We start from the raw sequence: 25,072 nt of genomic DNA, 5'->3' as shown, positions 1-25,072 counted from the left end.
GCTGTGTCGACTGGTCACTAGCCTAGGTATAGGACAGTACAGTTATCTAGTAGTGTGTTTTATAAATATCTGGATGTGACCCAGGCGAGTTGGTTTTGTCCTCATCTCTCTCTAGCTACATCATCCGGTCCGACCCGCTGGCGGGGCCCGACGTGCCCGAGGATGCGGCTCAGGGGCAGAGCAGCAGCGGCGGCGGCCGGACGAGGCAGGACTTTGGCACAGAGACCAGGGATGAGACCCACCTCTGAAATCCCCTCGCCCCTCCTGGCACCCTCGCCTCACCCCCCCCCCCCCCGGACCTCTCGCCCCCTTGTCTCACCGCCTTTGCACGATACATTCTATTTGTGCCATACAAGGGGAAGATCCCCACTGCCCTTGCCCACCCTTTCCTTCCAATCCCCCTCCACCCTGTATCAGACATACAGAGAGACACGTGTCACTGAGCTGCTATGGGAGGATGCATGAAGAGTGCCTCGTCATTACCTAACCTAACCCCTTAGAGAGCATCAGACACAAAGACTCAGACATGACCTTCTTTGCAAAAGATAAAACATGAACAATGCACCAGTCGATGGAAACATACTGGTAACCAACCAAAGGAGAGGAGAGACAGATTATGTCGGAGGTCATGTGATGCTCTGAATATTTAGAGGTTTGTTTGATTTAGCTCGTCGGCATACTAGGTGGGTGGAGCTTGCTTGCACTTTAGCACCAATAGAAAGGTGTCAGAAGGGCAAACTCTGCCCAAATGGCGCACCTGCGAGCTACACCAAGCACACTTGGCATGTGTGTGTGTGTGTAGACTGTGTGAATATCAGTTGCAAAATCAAGTCATGTACAGAAATTGTTATTCCTTAACAAGAATTCCTGGCAGTATTCATACACATCAATCATGAAAGTACATGAGAACTTATTATTTTCCCTATGAGCACAACCCACTGGGCCCAGACGTCAATTCAACATCTATCCCACGTTGGTTTAACGTAATTTCACTGAAATTATGTGAAAACAGTGTGTGGGAAGACTTTTTTATAAGCAATTTTTTTAAACACTATCTTTTACTGCTCATTCTGTATGACTTTTTTTTCTCGAATATCATGCTATTTGTTATTAAAAAGTATAGAATACTTAATGGATTACGCCATGCACCTACGTCATTCTATTTGTGCCATAGAGGTTCTGGTTTTTCTTTATGTATCAGTCAATGTTCTACGAAAGCCAATGCTCAATCATTCCACATTTCTGACAGGATTTTATTAATTACAGTAGAACAATCTGTCACAGCTGTTTACAGTGGCAACCCTATGTTATGAACACTTGTTATGAGTACTTATTTTGCACAATAAGAGACAGGCATAGTGAAAGTGAACATTTTGTTATGTTTTCAGATATCAAAAGTAATCTGATGTAAAGATGAGTTGGAGTGAACAATTACTTGAAGTCTGTTAATATGGCCAGTACCTGGGCTTGGAGTGCAGTGTTGCAAGCTGCCTTCCAATATGTAATTTCACTTGTACGTGCATCACTTGTACAGTAAATGTAGTATTGTGTGTGCTTCATATATTTTAATAATTATTCATCTGTATTTCTGATACTGTTTGCTTGGACTAATGTGTGGTTTTATCATTGTAAACCTTTTTTATCCGCATTGTTTGGTTCAATGTTCTTTTGGTCATTATTAGTCAAATGAAAACAAATGGGACTTGAAATATTTTTGCACTAAGCTCTGTGGTCGTTAATGGAGCGTTATAGCATGACCCTTTAACCCGAAACTTTAACTATACAATAAAACAGACTTTAGCATTCGCACAGTAGGAATCAGTCTCCATACAGTCAGAAGTGTTTTATATATATATATATAGTATATCAACTTTTAAAGGGCTGTATTCAATCCGATCCGCTTTAGACGACATCTGCACAGCGGTTGTTTTTCAGTGTCAGAAGTGGAACTGTGTGTTAAGGCTGTCAAATCCACCAAGCAGCTCCTGGCATTATACCTAAAGAGGACATTGCCATTGGCTGTTCCCAATTTAGCGGCGACGGCGTTCACGGTGAACACTGCATATGGCGGCTCAATCGGAAATTACCTTTACATTTCTATCGCAGAGTCTGTAACGCGTCAGCTGTAAAGATTGAATAGAGCCCTAGGCCTTTGTTCAGTACATTTGCAAAGTTTTAAATGATCATTGTCATTGTAAACAGAAATATATTTTGATATGTGCCATTTTAGTAGTTCTGAACATGCATTGCCTGATTGCATGAATGAGATTAAGTTGATGGAAAGGTTAGACAGGAAAAAAAGTGGGTAAAGTCAGGCTTTTAAATTTTTTTGCAGTTTGAAGATCTCTGGAGTAGCCCTTGATGTGTTTTGGGATGTAATGTAATGTGTCTCCATTCCCATTGAAGTACTGTATGTATGTGTAGATAAAATATGTTCCATACTAGCCAGGCCCCCAGAAGGGCAGTTTACAGATCATCACCTCGTGTCCTCCCACCTCATCGTTGTATGTGAACGGAACCCCAAGGAAATTCTCTTATTGGAGAAGTTGAATAAAAAATTAATTTTGAAGTTCTTACTGTAATATAGAAAGGGGCATGCAAACACAAAAAGCATGTTTTGAGAGAAAGCTTGCCAAACCAGATATGTTTTCCTACAGTTAGGTGACCTGTGTGAAGTATCACAACTAGAAAATTAATCATATATCCCGCTTGTTATTTGTCAGCATGTCATTTGATATCTTTATATGGGACCATGCATGTCCTCCAGACAAAATCGTGTGTTTACCTTTATCACATTTTTAGTTAATTGTCAAAAAAGGTTTGATCCATTTTGTACTTTTTCTTATTCCGAAGTAGGTCTACTTCTCTACCGTGATGTAAAATATGAACAATAAATGCTGCATGCAGCCGGAAACATTGAAAGGGAAAAACACTCCTGTAGTTTGTTTAATCACCGAGAGAAATCATCACTCAAAACACAAAAATGGGAATAACCAAACACCTCTAATGGTGGGGTTGCTCACCCTTTGTCGCCACAGGAAAAATACATTTTATTATGTATAGCACTTTTCAAAACACTACAGACTATTACACAGGACAAGTAAAAACACAAGACCAGATCATATAAAAGCCACAGTCTGTAGTTTAATGTCCCTGGTGATTGCTTCTCTTGCTTGCTGCTTTGTTGAGGTGAGTCTGTTTCCACCTCTCTCTGGTCCACCGGCCCTGGTTCTGAACCACCTCGTGCAGCAAGTCAATATAGGCGTATTCATTATCCAGTAGCAGGTTGTCGTCACTGGGGGAGACACCACTAGGGGGAGCTCCACTATGCTCTGTACTCTCTCTGCTCCTGCCTGCTCTCTTTGGCACCCCATTTCTGTTCGATTTGCCTTCACTCTGTACAGCCCTAATTTGTGTGGGTTTGTTATCCAATTCTTCAGGATTTTCTTGACCAGGATTGGTCTCAGTCTGGGTCAGGACGTTACTAGACAGGGGAGTGTCGACCAGGTCTGACAGGGTCTCGCTTGTCTTAATGAGAGGTTCTGGTTCAGTATCATTCAGTGAGACTGGATCATACTCTGGAGAGGATGTCTCTAAGTCTGGTGGCGTACTGCAGTTCTCCTCAGCATTGACCACACCCATGTCCCCTTCTGGGGGTGAAGACCTCATAGCAATGGGTGAAGGGGAAGATTCCAGAACACTGACAAAAACATCAGCTGAACGATTATCTGTGTCATCTTTAAACTCTTGCTCAAGGTCAGGTGATTGGTTCTCGGTTTTACCAGGGTCAGGTGACTGGATCTGTTCGACCTCTTGGTCAGGTGATTGGTTCTCTGTTTCACCTTCGACCTCTTGACCAGGGTCATTCTTAGGGAAGACACAGAGCCCCTCTCTCTGTATGGTGAAGTGGGACTGCCACTGAGCTGAGGTGGCGGGCCAAGTGGAAATCCTTGTCATGACTTTCTGTGGACTTGGACCTTTGTGGCGTTCAAGGTGTGGTTCGGCCGGGTCAGCACCGATGGTCAGGTACGGTATGGCCTCCGAATCCTGGGATACACAGATTATGTTTTGGCCGCCATCTTGCAGATTCACAGTTCCATCATCATCTCTCTCACCTCTGTCATTTTCCCGACTCACTTCACCCTTAACATCATCTTTTCCTGTCAGGTTTCTGTCTACCCCCTGAGACTCATTATCTCCTGGCTCTTTGCTGTTCTCTTCCTCGGAGTTCCTCGTCTCTTTTAACGGGCGCTCTCTCACACTTTCCGTCCTGTATAGTTCTCTCTCAGTCTCCACCACCACCCTGTGTGCTTCTCTCTCTGCTCTACAGAACTGGGACGTGGAGAGGACAGCATCAGCAGACTTGGCTCTGACTCCAGATCTGTAAGTCCTTGCAGCAAGCTCTGGATCCCAGTCAGACGAAGAAGCCACCTGTCTGTGGAGGGTGGTGGTGGAATTGTCTGGCTGCTCTGCGGCTTCCTCCTCCTCTTTTGTCGCCAGACTGGGCATCACCTGTTTGGTCTCACGTTTCCTCCTCCAGACTACAGCCAGGGCACAGACCACACAGATCAGGATACACAGCACCACTGGAAGACAAGAAACGCTAGAGTTAGTGAAGACTTTGTTCACACTTTATTCTGTTGTGTTATATGCAGAATGGACCACGATACATATTTTGCCTGATAGCATAAGTGTAAATTGTTCGTTATGAGAAAACCAGTCTTAACATACTGTACTATAGATATGTATAGGCAATACTATTGTGTTTTACTATTTTACTATTTACTATTTTATTTATTTGTGTACACTGTACAGCATTGCACCAGAACCTACCTATCACTGCTATGAGTGTGGAGACAGTGATGGACATGGCTGGGGGCCGTATGTGGGTGTCCTCCTGGGGCTGTGGGTTAGGTATCAAACACTTGGACACGTTCCACACAGGCTGGTCTCTCAGGGCTGAAGGGCTGGCACACGTCACATCCATCTCCCTCTCCAGCAGAGAGGCATTCTGCAGACCTGGACACACAATAGTGACATCTAGAACATAATGTGTGTGGGTTGTGTGTGGTAGCCATTGTGTGGGTGGCTCAAGCCCAATTAATGTGTTTCACTCATTACAAATGCTATGAAAATTGTAGATTTAAAAAAAACTGAATTAAAGAAGCAAATATTATTTTTATTTTTTTTCAAATAAAAATATACTAAATATGATCACTTCACAGCATTGCAGTACTTATCCCCCACCATAACCCCTACCCACAAATGACTAGAAAACACTACCTCTGAGGAAGATGACAAAGTCCTCCACTCCACAGGAGCAGTCCCAGGGGTTGCCATCCAGCCTGATCTGTGTGGAGGGGGAGAGTGGGAGCAGGTCCTGGGGGTTAACCCTGGTCAGCATGTTACCAGACAGATCCAAGTAGACCAGACTGGTCAGGGCGCTAAAACAGCCAGGACTGATGGTCTGGATACTATTCCTGGCCAAGTTTAGACTAGTTAGGCCAGTGAGTCCACTGAAACTACCTGTATTGATGAGACAGTACACCATTGTTAGCTTCAGGAACTTCTTTACTAAGATAAAACAGGATATCATACACAGTGTATTATGGGTAATGTAGTACATCATGCTACATTACCAGGACTGATGGTTCCGATCCTATTACCAGACAGGTCCAAACTGGCCAGATGGGTCTGGGTGCTAAAACTACCAGGAGCAATGCTCTGGATCATATTCCTGGTCAGGTTTAGGCTAATTAGACCAGTTAACCCACTAAGCATGGAGTCCTCTACAAACTCAATATGGTTCTGAATTAGGGTGAGGTTTTGGAGGGTGGCTGGTTCATGGAACCAGGTTGGGTTGAGCTGGGAGATGTTGTTGAGGTCCAGGCTGAGGGTTTGGAGGTTGTGGAAGAAACCGAGAGCTGTGGACGCGATGTCGGTGATACCAGCGTTGTTGATGGTGAGGCGGGTGACTGAGGCCAGGTTGACACTACTGAACACAGTACTGTTGATTGCTCCAACATTACTTACTAAGAGCACCAGAGAGGCCAGGCCAGCAGGGTAACCTGAGGTAATAAAAAGAAAAGTGTGTAGTAGCGTTAAGTCTTGTTCATAGGTATTCCATAGAATGTTGATCATAATGTAGAGAATAGATTGACCCAAATATACAGTATAAATGCCATAGAAGACAGCCTAAAGATCCATGTTAATGTTTAGTTTTGTGATCAAATATCTGTTTCTAAAGGACTTACTTTGTGGGATCTCTTGACAGATGTAAATCTGTGCCTCCGGAGTACAACGGTTGGAGCGCACCGAGACCAGAAACCCACACAGCATCAACACAGAAAGGCCAGCAGCAGACACTGTGGAATATGTAACAGTAAGTGAACCTCAGCTCATAGCATACCTTCAATACAAATACATGGCTGTGACAACCATCCAAACGAGGAATAAGAACTCACCGTTCATGATGAATTCAATGTGGCCTCAAATGCCAGGCATCTGGTTTGCTTCTGTGATTGTTCTGTGTCTGAATAAAAATGAGTTAGAACTAGTCTCTCAGATGGGACCTGCAAGTCACAGATTATCTTGTGACGGAATACCTGACACTGAGCCACCTGCAGAGAATAAACTGTCCGTTGCCATGGCAGGCCTATGTATGTCTGTAGGTGTTTACCATGGTTATGAGTCCTGCTGCCATCGAAGCATGCCGGGCACCGCTGTTCCAGTTGGGTGGTGGAGAGGGAGACAGTTAACACCAGGGAGGCTTGGGGGATAGCAGCACATCTCACGAACACCCTTGTAGGTTACTTGTGATCTGGGTTTAATTTCACTAGTATGTTTGGCCCAGCACCGGTGAAAAAAACTTTAGATCTACATGATATTCAATTTAAGTGAAAGATGCCATCAATAATCCCTAGGTAACTGGTGTGGGAGTGAAAACAAGGCATGCAAAAATATACTGCAAATGTGTATTGTAGGCGTCTGAATAGTCGTGAACATGCACATGAATGCCAAACTATAAATTGAACTGTTGGTGATGTAGGCTGAAACATGTATTTTAAGTCAAATGTATTCAATAAACAAACAATGTGAACAAAAAAGATGAAAATGTGTTTTATTAACTTGAAAATTTTATTCAGTTTCAGTGCGTCCGTTTAAAATAAATAGATGGTATGATCTGAAAGAAATAGTAAAATGAACAGGGATGGAAATTGCATACAGTAACAACAAATGGTCATCAATGCCTATACAATCTTTTAGTAAACATAAAAACACTAACATTGAAAAGATATATTAAAAAAATGAACCAAATTATAAATCAGGTATTCTACGTATTTTTGGAGACAGCCGTAGTAGTGAAGAAACGAGGACTTCTTAAAATCGACTGCTCAGTGTTAAATCTTAGTGTTTTGTTTAAGTTCGGGAAGGGTAGTGTTTCTCTGTTGGGAGTGTACAGGAGTTCAGTTTTAAAAAACTAGACCGTGTTCTGTTTGTTTGCAATACGTTCCAAATGTCCGTTTAAAGTTGAATTCCACTTTTTTTTATACTCAGTAAGTAAAGTGCACGTGCAACACTTATTAGTTGTTCTTGAGGCCAACATATGGTATCTAATAATAAGCACTTGGACAGAGAAAAATGGAAAATTGTGGCAGTGTTTGTTGACACCTTTCAGGAATGTTCTTTAATGTTGGTTGGTAGGTAAATAAATAGACCACAGTCCCACAGAGTAACCCATTATGAATATATGAAATAATGTCATTCAAACCGGTTACAGCAGGGCGCACACACTCTTCAAAACAAGAGCATCCAGCTCTCTGGGGAAAGGGATGCAGAAGGGGAGGGGAGAAAGCTGGGTGGGTAGCAGGGGTGGGGTCAAATCAGTTCATTTAGGAACTAAGCCAACATTTTAATTCCAATGGACTTGAAATGATAGTTTACTTCCTGAATTGAAATGGAATGGACCCCACACCCCTGGTGGGTAGCCGATCACTCATGGGATAGAAGGGAGGGGGGTACATTGCATGATAAAAGCCTTTGAAACGTGATCATGAGTGGAGTGCACCTTTATACAGGACATAGTAGTGCCCAGTGAAGAGAAACACGACTAGCTCTAACTAGCTAACGTATGTCAGACAGATTCATGTATGTTATGATGAAAAACACATAACATCAGCTCAATTGCTGTATAACCAACCACACTGCTCAATATAAAAAAAAATAACACAAAAACAAAAAAAATAAGCGTTGTGACATTGACAGTACCGGTACCAAAGCCTATATTATTCATCGTCTTCACACCCTCGTTTTAGAGGGTTAAAAGGCGAGTAGTTTAAAAACGACCATCATAATTCTACACACCAGATAGACAGTGCTACAACAGGCTGATATGCATTTAAAAGCGGTTGACGTTTGAATAAATAGACAGTTGACAGTACCACTATGACGCATGAAGAAGGCCAGCAGATGGTCTGGGAGGAGCCCAGGTAACAAACAGGAGATCAAAGCAGCACATTGGACAGAAAGATAACTGGAGAGGCAAGGTTGGCGATGCTCGTCTGGTAGATGAGTTCTAGTGTGTTCGACTGCAGATCGTTTTGTTGCAGCAGAACGGTCCTTTAAGTCCTGAAGGGACATACGGTCCTTTCAGGTCATATTTTGCAGTAGAGAAATTTTGAACAACCCACCCCCTCCAACAAGAGCGAGAGTGGTGTTCGTAGGGTCATAACCAGTCCAATAAGAGCGAGGGGGTGGGGGGGGGGGCGGGTAGTGTTGTGTGGACTACTGTATGTACGCTGCAGCTGAGCTCAACCATTCAGTGCCAAACCAATAAATACTTCAAGTAAAAAGAAATCCACCACATGAAAAAAAAAAAAAATGCCACATGCTTCTCTTAAAGAGTCTTTAGAAAAACAGAACCGAATGAATTGATCGCTGGACACCCTGAACAGAATACATTGAGATCCAGACAAAGAGGACCCTCCATATTGGTTCATGCAGATGACAATCCCACTCGCAGGCCACCAGCACAGATGCATACATCCATCCATGCCCCCACATTAGTGTGAACTGAAGGGGCCACGTGTCTGTCCAAACACGTGGCCTCTCCTTCAGCTTGATAGAGGGAGTTTATTGGCTGTGGACATCAATGCAGTTCATCCAGGAGAGCAGGGTGGAATGGAACCTAGGACAACCATGGAGTGGAATGGAACCCCAGAGTTCCAAGGGCCTCCACAGATTATTTCCCGCTCTTCTTTGGCACAGTGGTTCTCTTGGCCTGCCACAGGTGGTTGTGGATGGTGATGGCGTCTATGCTGACCGACACAGTCTTGGCGGGGATGACGGTGAACTGCTTGCGATCCGAGCTGTACTTGTAGAGCTTGTCAATCATCTTCTTGCTGATGCTCTTGGGGCCCGTGCCAGTCAGCTTGAGGATCTCCTCCGTGTCTGGGAAGAAGGAGTAGACTCCCCGGAACTGGCAGCCCCCGTCCCTGAACAGGATCATCAGGTGGTGGGCCTCAACCTTCTCCAGCTCCTGGGATGAGATGGGGGGGGGATTGTTAGTATGTATGGCTGACAAATATCTTGAGAAGCAGTCTCACATTTTAAGCAATTTGATACCCCCAGGTACAGTGATGTCTGGATGTCCTCCTGGGTAGGGTCGGGAGTTTTCCCTTCCTGACCACCTGATTGACCCGCAAAAACTCTAGACTTAAGTTTTAGTCAGGAAAACTCAGAGTACTTTAAAAACAGGACATCAGTGTGTGTTTAGTACAAGAACATGCTGCGCTACAGCTGGATAATATTGAGCTGAGCAGCTCATTCTGTCCCACTAAATGTGACCTACATGTTACTGTGCTCATTTACACAGCATGGGGTTTGGCTGGACTAAATTACTGATAAATAGGACAGAAGAACTAAACTCTTGGGTTTCGTGGTTCACATCCCTACCTTGCAATTTGACTATGTTGTGAGGAAGAGCCCGAAAGGGGGGGCGGAGTTGGTGACGGAGAACAAAGATCCTTAAGTACCACATTCCAGGTCAAAAGTTAGTTCTGTATTAGGTGGCGCCCCTTTAAAGGCTATTATAAGAAAAATAAACTGCTCTCCCTTTACGACTGAATGGCCTGTTTTTTGTGTGTTGGGGGGGACTACTGTATGTACTTCATCCAAGAGATAGTTTTTCTTCAGAATGAAAATATAGTAAATTGACTGTTGATTATGACTACTGTTGATATAGGATTAAATGGTATAATGGTTAATAACTACTGATAGTGTTAATTCAAGGGGTCTTTCTATCAAAACCCTTAAAATGGTGCCCCTCGGATTAATTTGGATAGGATTACCAAATTAATTAAATCAGATCAACTATTCCAGTAATTAAATCAGTAAATTATCTTGAATATCCATATTAGCCAAAAGTCACAACAGATGATGGCTCACCTGTGTGCCCCGTGACCATTTGATCGGGAGCGCACGTTAATAGCATTTCACAGTTAGGTAAAGCGTTACCTCCAGCAGGGTGTTCTTCTGGGGTTCATTGACCTTGCCAGCCAGGCAGCAGTGAGAGATCGCGTTGAAGATGATGGGCTTGTTGGACTTGGAACTGGGCTCCTTGAACAGCTTGGGACCTGAGGACACAGTGGACCGACAAGTCTTAGCATTAAATGCTAACATTAATAGAGACGAGGAGAACGTGAGCAGAGCAATGGGTTTTATGGGAACATTGTCGGGGTGATATGGGAATATTATTGGAACATTATGGGAAAGACTGTTTCCCCAGTTTGACAAGAGACTGACTTTCATGTGTACTGACCAGTGTATTCTGCCATGGAGTTGATTGAAGATGCAGTGGAGCCGTTGTCCCAGTCTCTCTCGGTGTTTCGACTGGCGTTCCGACTCAGGCCTGGGAAAGACTCAGACTCACCACTGGCAACGGACAGCAGAGCACACAGATGTTGATCAAAAAAAAAGAAGAGGTTTAAAAATGGCACACAAGAGATAGAAAACACTGACATCAATTACACCCAAACCAAAATTCTTACACAAGCACCCACCTACATATTTTGGGGCCACTTACCGTTGGGATCCTGCTCCTCCAGAGTTAACGCTGTCTGCCTCAGTGGTGGCAGCGGAGGCCAGGGACAGACTGGAGCCTGACTGGGCACTGCTCAGGTTGTCAGCTACCGAGAACCAAAATATAGGATTCCATCTTAGTATAGCTAACTCGTCCTATTACACTCCTATCCTCACACAGAAATGCATGACTGCAAAATCTGAAATATTTTCTCAAAGGGAATTGGGAGACATGAAACTGACCTGGACCAAGGATGTCAACCAACCCTGGTTCCAGAGAACCACAATGTTAACAGGCCCCCCCCCTCCCCTCCCCTCCCAGCGCAGCTGAATGAGATGTATTAGTGCAGGACTGGAACAAAGGTCTGCACACACTGTAGCCCTCTGGGACAGGAGTTATTAACCCCTGGCCTAGTAAGATGAACAAAAGTGTGGTGGTTATTACGTGTAGAAGAAGAGCACTTGGAAGAGAAGGTGTCGCTGGACGACTCCTCTCTGCTGAACGCAGACTTGGGTCTGTGAGTCTGGTGACTGGGTTTCTTAGGCTTGGTCTTGGGGGTCTTGGGCTTGGCTGGGCTGCCAAGGCCCTGCTCCTCCATCAGCTCCTGCTGCTTCCTCCTCAGGTACTGCTCCTTGATCAGCTCCCTACGGGCCTTCTCCTCCTCCTTCCTCATCCGGTCCTCCTCCGCCTTCCGCCTAGGGGGAGAGACAGACCACAGGCTCAACAACTGCAGCATTTGAATAGACTTAACACGGAAGAGGACGGAGGGACATTTTCTGTGTTTTTCTATGAATAAACATTTCAAATCAAATGTTATTTTTCACATGCGCCGAATACAACAGGTGTAGACCTTACCGTGAAATGCTTACTTAAAAGCCCTTAACCAACAAAGCAGTTCAAGAAATAGTTAAGAAAATATTTACGAAATAAACTAAAGTAAAAAAATAAAATAATAATAACAATAAACAATAACGAGGCTATATACACGGGGTATCGGTACCGAGTCAATGTGCAGGGGTATAGGTTAGTCGAGGTAATTTGTACATGTAGGTAGGTGGTCAACGTAAATAGTCCAGTTGGCTATTTGATTAATTGTTCAGCAGTCTTATGGCTTGGGGGTAGCTGTTAAGGAACCTTTTGGACCTAGACTTGGTGCTCCGGTACCGGTTGCCTTGCGGTAGCAGAGAGAACAGTCTATGACTTGGGTGACTGGAGTCTGACAATTTTTGGGGCCTTCCTCTGACACTACCTAGGATATAGGTTCTGGATGGCAGAAAGCTTGGCCCCAGTGATGTACTGGAACGTACGCACTACATTTGAGGTGTAAAGAGCAAATACACAGGTGTGCAAAACTTGTGACTATACCGGTAACACACGCTATTGTGGGAGGGTTTTGGTGGTTTTTAAGCTAGTGCTTAGACAGTCTTATCTTACCTGAGCATCATGACTTATCTAGCAGACACAGTTTTTGATTTGGTTGTAAAGACGTCATGTTCGTTACCTGGACTCTTCCCGCTTCTGTTCGGTCTCTGCCTCCAGCTGTAGTTTGCGTAACCGGGCATCCTCAGCCTTCTTCTGCTGCCTTACGAGAAACGCTGCCCTCTTCTTAGCCAGCTCATCCTCCGCCTTCTGTTCATCCTGTAGCACAATACCACACACTTACTAGTAGCATTTTACTCAAATTACATTCAATACAACTTGATTTATGCCACAAACAATTGCCTGTGTCTCCTCTCTCGTCTCTTGCTTTATTTATTCAGTTAATGTAGAATTTTATATTATTCCTTCCCGGAAAATGTTGTACTATAAAAATGCTGTAATACCTTTCCCTGTCCTAGACATTCGACCACCCAAAAGATGAGGAGAATAGGCCCTATATCTTGTCCACTTTATGACACACACACACACAGTTAGCCGGTAATTGAAGGCTTTTGGCCAATACATTTTTTTATTAAATTGTAGCCGGAAGAAAAACAATCCCCCAATTAGGCTACCTATCATACACCGTGATTTCGTGCTACAGCACCATTCCCGCACTCCTCACGCGCTGCCTTACGTGCGCCTGCTGCTGAGAGAAAGAACTAGTGAGAGGAGCCTTGGCCCACAATAATTTAGCAACAAAAAAAAAAGGGGAAATCTGCTCCCAAGAGCCATACTGTATGTGATCATGTCTCTATGTAATTCAAGATATGAAATTATTGTATTGTCAAATACAATCTATTTTTAGTCTTAGTTATGGTCTATTTGCAGCTTACAAATTATTATAATTGCCCCCGGACCATCCGCTTGAAAAAAAAAAAAAAAAAAAAAAATGTTTTATCGGTCAGCGGCTGAATCCAGTTGCCTACCCCTGGCCTAGGCTACTGTTATTGCGAAGATGGAGGCCTTTTTCATTGAAGTAAAATGAAAGCTGAAGGAACATTTTTTTGGCCTTCAGTGAAAATGCCTATATTGTAGTGGACAAAGATGAGAAGAACGTTAGCGCAGCCAAATGCAGGCTACTGTGTGCAAATTGCTCTCCAGGTAGAATGCAATTTTGGAACTTTCCTTAATTTTCAAATTTACAAGGATTAAAGCAACAACTAAAAAATCCCATGACTGAAACGTAAGTCATTCTCAGATCAATTGTTAACCTCCCCTTTCATGTAAGAAAGGTATGACCATCATGCCTTTAGGGAAAGAGGACAGTTTTTAAAAACAGCAAGTTTGTCAATTCCAGTTCCCTTGCTTAGGTGGTCCTGGGTCCTCCCAGAGATCATTTTTATGTAGAACTGAGAAGCTCAGTTCTGGTGACTTAAAGAAAGACATTCTACTCCAAAATGTATTTAAATAAAATTACGCTGACACCATCTAAAATATCATTTCCACCACCAGCAATGTGCCCATTAACATATCGGTAAAAAGTATTTTAAAAAGGTCCAGTGCAGTCAAAATACATGTTTTCCTGTGATTTGTATGATATTGTACAACAGCTGATGAAACGAGCACTGTAAAATATTTTTTTGTCAATTTTAATGGAAAACTATTACAAGGTACTTTTGTTACCCAGAAATTATTTGATATTGAGATAAAACAGCTGCATTGGGCATTTAAAATGATTTTTACATATTGGACCATGTATATAACGGCAGGTAGCCTAATGGTTAGAGCATTGGGCAAGTAACCAAAAGCTTGCTGGATGAAATCCCAGAGCTGACAAAATAAAAATCTGTCGTTCTGCCCCTGAAAAAGGCAGTTAACCCACTGTTCCTAGGCTGTCACAGTAAATAAGAATTTGTTCTTAACTGACTTGCCTAGTTAAATAAAGGTTAAATGAAATAATAACCTATGAATGGTCTATATTCTTAGATGCGCTATTAGCAAAAGGCATTCATTGCCTATAGCCCAATTGATGCAACATAGTGGCTATACAATTTGCATAGGCTGAATCCTGGGATTTGTCCATCTACATTCATCCCATTAGACACAACATCCTGATTGTTAATAATCATTTTATTATAAATAATTATTCATTTGATAAAATAAAATAAAGTTTCTATAATGAAAGTATGCCATCGCCCTTTTAATACACCATTGCCCCATTGAGCTCTGTGTTGCGCAGCTGCGCCTAAATCATGCTTGAAACTCCGGTTGTAATTGCATTTGTAAAATGATGCAACTCGCACAATTGAAGTAGAGAAATAAACGTGGTAGCACTGGAAAAATTGGGATCCCCCTCTCTTAACAAAGGCCAAAACTGTTTTCAAAATACATTTGCTGTGGGCCTCCCGAGCGGCGGAGCAGTCTAAAGGCACTGCATCGCATTGCTGAGGCGCAACTACAGCCAGGGGTTTGATCCCTATACGGAGCCCCATAGGGAGGTGCACAATTGGCCCAGCACCATCCAGGTTAGGGGAGGCTTTCCTTGGCTCACTGCGCTCTAGCGACTCCGCCTGCAACCTCTAATGCCTGCAAGCTGGGTTCAGTCAAACAGTGTTTCCTCAGTAAAAATTGGTACGGCTGGCTTCCGGGTTAAGCGAGCAGTGTGTTAAGAAGCAGCGCGGATTGGCAGATCATGTTTCGAAGGACGCATGTCTCGACCTTCACCTCTCCCGAGTTGCAGCGATGAGACAAGATCGTAACTAGCAATTGGATATCCCGAAATTGGGGAGAAAAATGCAGAATGCAGAAAAAAATGTATAACAATAAAACAAATATATAAACAAACATGCCTTTTCCAGCGATTGCGTTAATAATTTTTGTTTATTGACTGCTTATCAGAATACATGTTTCCCTCCCTATGGCTCTCAACTTGAAAGCGCCTCGAGAATAATATTTATCTTGCGTAGAACACAACAACCCGACTAGGTAAATATGTAAACTATTCTTCTATAGGGTTGTCCGATTTTGTTTTAACATTACAGGGTAAAAATAGTTGCATCCTGGGTGAAAGTATAATCATTGGTTTGATCATTATTATTGTACATCACTTATTATTAACTGGATGGATTGAGCCCCGAATGCTGATTGGCTGAAAGCTGTGGTATATCAAACCATTTACCATCAGTATGACAAAACATTTATTTTGACTGCTCCAATTACGTTGGTAACCAGTTTATAATAGCATTAAGGCACCTCTGGGGTTTGTGATATATGGCCAATAGGGCTGTGTCCAGGCACTCCATGTTGCATCGTGCAAGAACAGCCCTAAACTGTGGTATATTGGCCATATTCTACACCCCTTCGGGCCTTATTGCTTAATTGTTGTAGGTGTATTAATCTAAACGAGTTCTTTAAATATGCAAACATGTTTTGTTTCATTCTGTTGAGACATTTTCATTGGCTAAATTAAGCTATGCTTTAGCTACTGCAGGCCTATGATGTGAAGGCATTGCGCACCGGAAATCCAACAGAGTTCGACAGTTGAACTTGAGGTTAGGAATGTTTTAGGCCTACCAGAGTTACTCCTATAATCTAACAATATATTGCTCATTTTTATAAAAAATATTCTGATAGAAAAATTAACTAATTAGCCTCCTCCTGTACATCTACCTCTTTAGCAGACACAGTAGCCTATCTGACAAGGATAAAGAAATTAACGTTGGTGTCGTAGCATGCCGCCAGCATATCTCTATCTCTCTGGAACTAGGCCTAAGCTTTTCTTCCTTTATATATTTTAAATATTAATATCATACAGTGGACTGCTAAGCCTATAGGCCGCATGCAATGCCCTGATGCATTTAGTGCTCAAATCTGTGGACAATCATTATTTTTAAAAAGTAAAAAAACAATAGGCTATAGCATTTTGCATTTGATACACATCGAAACAGAGAAAAGCCTAGTGTTTTTGTAATTTGTTATAGGCTGTTTTTAAGGACACGTAAATTTGGATAATTTGGCAAAGTAAGAGTTTTCGTTCTCTCCGATCTGAACGCATATATATAGATGTCCGGTAAATTTCTCAAATGTCCGGTAAATTAAAATCTTCCCAGTCACATTGTCCAGCGGCAAATTTTTCTGACAGAAAACCACACACACACACACACACACACACCTTGAAGAAGAATCCCAGGCCAGACTTCTGTTCTCCGTCTTCCCCATCCATGGTGCTGTTTTGACCACAGTCTCCCTCCATCTCCTCTGGGTCCTTCAGGTCTGACAGGTCCACCTCTATCAGGGGGGCTTTGCTCCATGACACCTCCTCTAAGGGGACGTTCTCCTTCCCCGAGCCGTCCGAGGAATTCAGCTCCCCCTCCCTCAAGGTACTGGACAGGCACTCAAAGGACACTTCTGGGGTGACATTTACCGGGTCGATACGGGCCACTGTGCGTACGTTAGCCTCATCGTTGAGCCTAAAGGTGGCGCTCCGTCCAGGCTTATCCTGCACACCGACTGTCTCTCCTCCAACAGAGGTTCTGGTGTCAGGGGGGTCTGCCCTGGGGGACCTGCCTCCAGGGAACTGCCTCAAGTGGGGCAGGGTCTCCAGGCTGTGTGTGGGGGTGATTGCCCTGCTGGAGGTAAGGCCCTGCCGCCCGTGCTCCTTGAACAGCTTCAGCTCAGACGGCTTGGACCTTGGGCCTCTGGCCGAGGTCAGCTTGGGGGGTTTCCTGGTTGGTGCTGTACCTGTGGTTGGTGCGCCGCTGCCCATCTCCACAAAGTGGGCGGCAGATTGGGCCTTTGGTTCAGAGCCGCTGGTCTTGTCGTTGGGAGGAGGGGGGCCGGGAGGGGACTGTACATTCTGTTTCATCAGCAGGTCCTGCTGGAGGGACAGCTGCATCATCTGTTGCTGGATGCTGCCGATAGCGTCATTCAGCATCTCAATGGAGCGGTTACATTCGTTCAGGTCCAGTTCTTCGTCCAGCAGCAGACCGGGGCTACCGCTGCACTTCCTTTCCACTGTCTCTAAGGCATCTGGGACTGGCGAGGTGGCAGACTCTGTCTCTTTGGCCCCTCTCAGTGCGTCCAGGCACGAGTCATCTTTCGAGCTCCCCCCTTTGTCCCCGTTGAGCTCCTCTTTGGAGTAGTAGTCTGGTTTGAGCGGGTGGGGCAGGGTATCGCTCTTGCCCTTCTTGACGATGTGCAGAAAGGCAGCCTTGCCCAGCTTCTGTCTATGTCTGGCTGACAGCACCTCCATCTTCTTCTTCTGGTGCTCGATGGCCTTCCTCTTCTCCTCCAGTTGCATGTGGAGCTGGACCAGCTCAGATGCCAGCAAGTTGGTGCCACCGTCCCCCCGCCCCCCCTGGGGCGAGGAGGGGCTCTGGTCCCTCTTCAGCCTCCAGGAGGTGGGCAGAGAGAGGGGCCCGCTGCACTCGGAGCCGTCTGGGGTGGTCCTTTGGGAGCTGGATGCGCTGGGTCGCAGGTCATGGTTGCTTCCAAAGCGCTGCTGGGCCTTGCGTTCAGCGAAGCTGGTCATGCGTACGCTGCCGCTGGCCAGGCTGCTGGCCTGGGAGTGGGTGCTGAGACAAGGGCTGGAGCGTCCACTACCACCATCATCCCCTTTATCCTTGTCCTCTTTCTCCTTCAGGTCCTCCTGCAGCTTGGCTGACTCTTCCTCCTCGTCGAAGGCCTTCCGAGGCCTGGTTGGGTCCTTGGTGGTGAGAGCTTCATCCAGGTCCTCCTCATCAGCCTCGTCCAGGTCTGGCTCCAGGTCCTGACCAAGATTCTGGTTGTCACTGTCAGAGTGGAGGTAGAAGCCCCCAGATGGCTCTCTGCAGGAGGGGTCCACACTACTGGTGACCAGGTTTTTGCAGGCTCCTTGTCCCTGGGGTGGCCCAGCCACTGAAGCTTCAGTAGACACGGCAAAATCCCCACTAGAAGTGGGAGTAGAGGTCCGATTTAGGCTGGTGGGGATTTTCCTCCTGGCCGACGCCGCGAGTCCAGGCACCCCCTCTACTCTCCGGATAGACCCCGCTCCCCACGATCGGCCCACCTCTCCACTCTCCTCCTCCTTATTCAGGCATACAGACTTCTCTTTTGCCGATTTCAACACAGCAGGCATCAGTGGTTCTAAGTAAAAGCTATCCTTGGGCCTGGCCCCAGCAGTTGGCTGCTGGCTGGGGAGAGCTGTTGACGCATCAGTCCTCATCACCGACACAAGCTGCTCCTCCTCCATGTTGACGTTTCCCAGCAGGCCGTGGCCGTTGACTCGGCGGGGTGCAGGGCTGACTGGAGCACGGCCTACCTGGGCGGGTCCGATCAGGGTGTGGCCCTGGGGGGTGAGACCCTGGTGTTTGGGGGTGAGGTTGGCTACGTTAGAGGCCAGGCTGTCTTTACTGATGGAGCGGGCCAGACTCACACTGTCCCCAGAGGCTATATCAGCGTCGCTGTCGGTGGCTGAGATACCAAACGTGTATGGGTTGAGAGTTGACATTGGCCTGGAGGGGGGGGGGGGAGAAAGAAATCAGGTTTTCTGGAGTTAAACAAAATTAACTCAGAGATCCCCGATTCTGATACACATATGTATTATTAATTAAGAAAGGTGTTATCGTCATACTATACCTCTGTCTCTTGTCAGGCCAGGCCTGCACTGAGCCTCGTGGCTGTCTGTTCTCCAAGGAGTTGGAGCGGTTTCTAATTCCTAGACACACACAGACAAAACACTGACCATACAGCTACCTATAAGACACAATAGAAAAGCCATCTGATATTGAAATGTGTGCTGTAGTATTATTCCACTACAACAAAAGCTACACAACTAGAGAAAACCATCAATATAACCAAAGTATAAATGTAATTTCTAAAATGTGCCCATGGGTGGTTTTGGGTAGTCTTCTATGGTAAATGGTAACAGTGGTGTTGTGTCGTGTGGTGCCCTCACCTGATCCATCCTCTCCCTGTTGCTGCTTCTGTTGCCGCTGCCTCAGAGGGAGGAGTGGGTTGGAGGTGCTGAAGGCTGCAGCAGGACCTCCTTTAGTACTGTGAATCACACGCACACAAACCATATCGATTACCTACCTAGTCAGTCTTTGGATGTTGTCTGCTGTTGTATTGCTAAAAATTTAATTTTTGCAGGATTACAGTGCATTCGGAAAGTATTTAGACCTCTTGACATTTTGTTTTGTTACAAACTTATTCTACAATTGATTAAATATGTATTTTTTCTCATCAATTTACACACAATACCCCATAATGACAAATCGAAAACAGAAATACCTTATTTCCATAAGTATTCAGACCCTTTGCTATGAGACTCGAAATTGAGCTCAGGTGCATCCTGTTTCCATTGATCATCCTTGAGATGTTTCTACAACGTAATTGGAGTCCACCTGTGGTAAATTCAATTGATTGGACATGATTTAGAGCTGGCCGCCTGGCCAAACTGAGCAATCGGGGGAGAAGGGCCTTGGTCAGGGAGGTGACCAAGAACCCGATGGTCACTCTGACAGAGCTCCAGAGTTCTTCTGTGGAGATGGGGAAATGTTCCAGAAGGACAACCATCTCCGCAGCACTCCACCAATCAGGCACTTACGGTAGAGTGGCCAGATGGAAGCCAATGAATGGAGCAAAGTACAGAGAGATCCTTAATGAAAACCTTTTCCAGAGTGCTCGGGACCTCAGACTGGGGTGAAGGTTCACCTTCCAACAGGACAACGACCCGAAGCACACAGCCAAGACAACGCAGGCGTGGCTTTGGGACAAGTCTCTGAATGTCCTTGAGTGACCCAGCCAGAGCCCGGACTTGAACCCAATCTAATATCTCTGGAGAGGCCTGAAAATATCTGTGCATGCAGTGATGCTCCCCATCCAACCTGACAGAGCTTGAGAGGATCTGCAGAGGAATGGGAGAAACTCCCCAAATACAGTTGTGCCAAGCTTGTAGCGTCAAACCCAAGAATACTCGAGGCTGTAATCGCTGACAAAGGTGCTTCAACAAAGTACTGAGTAAAGGGTCTGAATACTTTTCAAAGGCACTGTATATCCTTTCCTAGACTATGTGAATTCATTGAGGTCTTACGTGATTCATTCAGGTCTTAAGTACACAGACAGTTGAAGGGATTAGCACCTCTTACACCTTCGGTAAAGCAGATTGACCCACATTCCCTAGAACATTATCGGTTTAGCCGTCTCCTATTCTTCGCATTTTTAAAGGTCCAATGCAATGGTTTTCATCTCAATATCAAATCATTTCTGGGTAACAATTAAGTACCTTACTGTGATTGTTTTTTTAAATGGTCAAAAGATGTCTTGCTAGGACTGTCTGGGGTTGGTCTGAGTGGGGAGGGGAAAACTTAAAATTAGCTGTTATTAGCAGAGGGGTTTGGAACACTTATTGGTCTATCAACTAATTTACTGCATGGTGATGTCATCATGGATGGCCAAAACAGGCTGAAATTTCAGGCTGCCTTTTCAAACAGTTCCTACACTAAAAGGGCATTATCATAACTTTAACAGTATCATTCCAACCTCAGTGTGGAAATATATATAAAACACAGGAAATGTATTTATTTGACAGCACTGGGCCTTTAAGAATGAGTGAAAGTGAGTACTAAAAGTAAACAGACATCAGGAAGAGACACCCCATAACACACCCACCCTGCACACAGATAAACAACCCATAAGTCAGTTGACACTATGGTCGTTGTTGATCCCGACCTACTGTCCCGTTAATCCCATTAATTAATCCTAATCTTTTACCCTCCCACTGATCAACCAACAAACACCATAGACAATATTCACGCAATATGTTTCCTTCAAGGCTGGAATGATTGTGGAATATAAATGAACTAATATCGATAAACACCGTGGAGGAGAAGGTGAGGACAACAATTGGAAGGGCCAGCAAATGCATGTGAAAGGTGAGAGGAAACAATGTCATATTTTCCAAGATCTCTATATGGGAAACACAGGTTGGTGAAATATGAAATGAGAAGGGTGGGAGAGACTTTAGAGGGTCAGAGTCTTCAGCAGGGTGCAGGAAGTACCTGTTGGAGACATCAGGGCTGCTCTGGGCAGAGACAGACAGAGAGGCCTCGGTGATGCCAGGGGTCACCTGGAAGCTTCGCTTGGTGGCGTTGGAGATGGGCACTGAGGGGCGGGCACTCTTCGGCTGAGCTATGGCTCGGGCTGTTGTGAGAGGAGGGGAGAGGCATCAATCAAAACAGAGGTGGGTGGGTAAGGAGTGGAGAATGTAAATTGTCTCATTGAACTGCAGCTGCTTATTTTCATTCCCAGTCAAGATCTGTCTAAATGTATTCTGTTAAGATCAGAAAGTCAACATACATAACAGACGATTGAAAATTACAAGGGGATTACCGACAAATGTGCAATGAAAAGTTGTGGGAATTACAGTAGAAATAAAAAAAAAGTGACACTTCAGTTTAACCAAATCATTTTCTATAAGTAAGAAACCATTAATACTGTTCTTCCTTGTCTTACAGGTTCAACAGCTTTAGTTGATCCACCCAGTTGGCACTACCCTCCCTGCTCATACAAATAAAACATACTGCACAGTACATCACTATATCTCAACTAGGCTTTGGCGGTACACCGTATACTGGGTTATTTTGAAATACCGATGGTATGATTCTCAATATCGTCGAAACATAATTAATAAATAAATAAAACAAATATATAGATATATATATAGATATATAGGATTTGGGGCCCCCTGAAGCTCAGGGGGTGTGTGCTACGCCACTGTTGAAAAATATAGGTTCACCATCTAAGATGTGCCAAATAAATGATCAAGCTCAGTGCTCCAGCTATGCATTTGGTTTGCTAACTTGCTAGCTAAGTAGCTCCCTTGCACGATCAAGCTTATTGGTTACAGCAGACACACCCACCCAATCACCAACTGAACCAGGTGAGGAGCAGATGATGCTCACCATCTTTGAACTCCTCAGTCCTGGGTTGGACAAACTCTGGCTTGACCGTCTCAAACCACCAGAAGAACTCCGCAATGAACACCATCACATTGTGCTGCAGGGAGAGAATAGGGCCCATGTTAGACAACAGACATATAGCCTAACGCCCTGGCAGCTAACTATCCGTGGCTAGCTTAGCATCGCCCAATGACATTGCCTTTCCCCATGAGAGATTAAGTACTGTCGCCCTAACAATCAATATTTTGTGGGCTAGCAGAGTACTGTTGTGAGTATGGTATCAAATCCCAGAAGTAGTTTGGTACATGCAACAGCTCATAAACGCTAATATATGGAATATTTACCTTGAGCACCAGTGGAGAGTAGAGCATATCTTCTATTGTTAGGTAAAAGCTCTTGTTGAGATACTCGTTGGCAAACTCCTTGAGCAGCTGGATGTTATACAGACTGTCAGCTATGGAGGTCACCTCCTTCAGGCATATATCTGATAGGAGACACACAGGTCAAAAGGTCAGGATGGAGCTGAAAGACCTGCTGCTGAGATATCACATAGAAGGAGCACAGGATTACACAACTCAGCTTAAGAGAACAACACTAGTTTGCCATGGTCTATTTCAATTATAATCAGATGAAAGACATTCGTGATTGCTTAGTTCAATCAAGGCCTTCTAACTAGGCCTAAACAGGGAAACAAATTGCATAGGCTTCCTCTGACCAACTAAGTAATTCAACATATCTAATGATTAGCCTAAGTTTGTTGAGTGGGATGGCGTCCATGTCCTACCGTCAAGCTTCATGAGGTTGGGGCAGTAGTAGTGGACCACGGTGAGGAGCGCAGCTCCATCACACACATCCCTCATCAGGTCCTCCAGCAGGGGGAAAAAGGGCAACTGGCGCCCTGACGTGTGCTCCCTGCGGTACCGCACCTGACCACCAGGGGGAGGGAGAGAGTCAGCCCATCTCCATGGCTTGAGCCCCTCTGAGTTATTATAGTCCTACCATACAGCCTAGGGCTTATTCAGTGGACGGCAATGTTTATAAGGTTGCAGATAGAAATATAATGACAAGAGTAGATAGGAATGTAATGACAAAGGCAGACATGGTTCCCTATTGAATAAAACAGAATAATGTCTGGTCTAGACAATGCATTTCTAGCAGAATTCATTCAGTGGCACTTCCTGAATAAGCCCCAATCTGTCTGTGTGAGGGTGGAGTGGTCCTTCATAGAGCAGTGACATGGAGCCATGGTTGGTCTGCCACCAACCCTCACAAACCTCGGTGTCACTGTCCCCACAGTACAACCAGGCCACTAGCATACAGAAGAGGGTCACATGGGAATCACTGGCCCACTTCTGCTCGCTAACTGTGTGGTGTAAAAAAAAAAAAAAAAAATGAGCTAGCCTATTGCATTCATCAATGCTCTAGTCTACTGACCAGGACTAGCTGAACAGCCTGAACCACATTAACTTAATGATTAAATCAAACTAAACTCCAACCATCAACCAAATACAAGGACTACAGACTGAATATGTGATAAGAGATACTAAATGGACCTCAATCCATAGGCCTGCCAGTCTAAACACAACTTGGCCACAGTAGTAGCAAATAAAATAACTCATCCTGCAATCTGAATATACAAATCTTCAGAGTGGGGGGGGGTGGGGGGGGGTGGAGGCTAATTATTCAAGTGTAACTACCATAAAACAACACACCAATCTTTAATTGGGAAGTAGCTAATTCCACATGGGTAACCCTAACTAGAGTGACAAGTCAGAGAAAAAGATTACTAGAAGGTTCCAGATCTCTAGGGCTCTTTAGGGAGTCAGGGACATCTACAGTAAGAAGGACTACTGCAGGTGTACTACCACTGGAGAGCTCCAGCTCCTCTGGCTCCAGCATGCAGGGGGCCAGGGCGTGCACAAAATCAGACTGAGTGGCACAGACAGCAGAGTGGAAGAAGGAGACCGCTGGCAGAGCAGAGAGACACCGTGAGAGGCCAGGGAGAGACCACATGGGTACAGCAGACAGAGACAGCATAGGAGGGGTGGGCATGGTAAAGGTTGTGGGCACAGGTGGAAATGGCATCAATATCTCAGCACATGAGCAAAGGAAAGCAAGGGCTGAGCAATGGATACATGGCTCTCTCTCACTCAAGACACTTCCACATTTTCTGTTTCCCACACTCACTCACACACACACATCTTTCTCTCTTGTCCACACGCCATTATGACTCCACAGTTTGCAGCAGCTTGAAATGAAAGGCAAAAAACATTGTTCACCCAAAATAAACATTGTCACCAAATATCCAAAACCACCGGACTAGACAAGGGTGTGACATTCTCAACTAAAAATTTGAATAACCAAAAACACCAGCCCTTCTCCCACTGGCTGGTTGACTCAATGGCTACAAGCAGCACAGAAAGGGCTTGGATGAGCCATGGTGGTGTGGTGCGTGTGCACATAGACACAGAACTATGCGTGCAAAAGGGAGGAGAGGGGGGACTATTAGCAGCCAACTTACAGGTACTAGTTTCCAATACCATTTGGAGGGAGACTATCCAAGTAGCAGGAGAGAGGGGAGGGGGGTGGAGGAGGAAGGAGGAGACAGATAGGAAGAATAGGAGCAGAAAGGTCAAAGGTCAGACAGGATTGGATCTGCTTCCGGGTTAAGGGTTAAGAGAACAGAGGTCAA

At 44.9% G+C, this 25,072-nt stretch overlaps 3 protein-coding genes across 11 annotated transcripts in view; 1 reads left to right on the top strand and 2 right to left on the bottom strand.

Annotated features, from left to right (window-relative positions):
* kcnt1b (potassium sodium-activated channel subfamily T member 1b) overlaps positions 1-2,922 on the top strand; it is a 108,303-nt gene extending 105,381 nt beyond the window's left edge. For all 7 annotated transcript variants that reach the window (XM_055920321.1, XM_055920323.1, XM_055920322.1 and 4 more), the window contains one exon: positions 116-2,922. In XM_055920321.1, the coding sequence (XP_055776296.1) occupies positions 116-248 (133 nt within the window). In that variant the 3' untranslated portion in view covers positions 249-2,922. The remainder of the gene's footprint in view (positions 1-115) is intronic.
* On the bottom strand, positions 2,355-7,013 carry LOC129853868 (uncharacterized). 2 transcript variants are annotated; one of them, XM_055920331.1, is made up of 4 exons: positions 6,255-7,013; positions 5,284-6,068; positions 4,834-5,019; positions 2,355-4,586 (listed from the first exon to the last, which is right to left on the bottom strand). In XM_055920331.1, the coding sequence occupies exons 2-4, from the start codon at positions 5,627-5,629 to the stop codon at positions 3,145-3,147; spliced, it is 1,974 nt and encodes a 657-aa protein (XP_055776306.1). In that variant the 5' UTR covers positions 5,630-6,068; positions 6,255-7,013; the 3' UTR covers positions 2,355-3,144. The 2 variants fall into 2 exon arrangements, with proteins under 2 accessions (XP_055776306.1, XP_055776307.1); XM_055920332.1 differs by having other exon boundaries at positions 2,355-4,541.
* Positions 7,014-7,104: 91 nt separating this feature from the next.
* camsap1b (calmodulin regulated spectrin-associated protein 1b) overlaps positions 7,105-25,072 on the bottom strand; it is a 42,695-nt gene continuing 24,727 nt past the window's right edge. Inside the window, exons 6-19 of one of the 2 annotated variants that reach the window (XM_055920319.1) lie at positions 24,902-24,934; positions 23,165-23,306; positions 22,725-22,864; positions 22,384-22,477; positions 21,481-21,622; positions 19,377-19,474; positions 19,058-19,136; positions 16,614-18,933; positions 12,582-12,718; positions 11,525-11,775; positions 11,084-11,186; positions 10,820-10,932; positions 10,516-10,634; positions 7,105-9,538 (exon numbers count right to left, since the gene is read on the bottom strand). In XM_055920319.1, coding sequence (XP_055776294.1) covers positions 9,242-9,538; positions 10,516-10,634; positions 10,820-10,932; positions 11,084-11,186; positions 11,525-11,775; positions 12,582-12,718; positions 16,614-18,933; positions 19,058-19,136; positions 19,377-19,474; positions 21,481-21,622; positions 22,384-22,477; positions 22,725-22,864; positions 23,165-23,306; positions 24,902-24,934 — 4,068 coding nt within the window. In that variant the 3' untranslated portion in view covers positions 7,105-9,241. The remainder of the gene's footprint in view (positions 9,539-10,515; positions 10,635-10,819; positions 10,933-11,083; positions 11,187-11,524; positions 11,776-12,581; positions 12,719-16,613; positions 18,934-19,057; positions 19,137-19,376; positions 19,475-21,480; positions 21,623-22,383; positions 22,478-22,724; positions 22,865-23,164; positions 23,307-24,901; positions 24,935-25,072) is intronic. The other variant, XM_055920320.1, reaches the window with a different exon arrangement.

The sequence above is a fragment of the Salvelinus fontinalis genome, chromosome 4 (genome assembly GCF_029448725.1).
Source record: "Salvelinus fontinalis isolate EN_2023a chromosome 4, ASM2944872v1, whole genome shotgun sequence".
Classification (NCBI taxonomy): domain Eukaryota; kingdom Metazoa; phylum Chordata; class Actinopteri; order Salmoniformes; family Salmonidae; genus Salvelinus; species Salvelinus fontinalis.
This window is presented reverse-complemented; position numbering and strand designations above follow the sequence as displayed.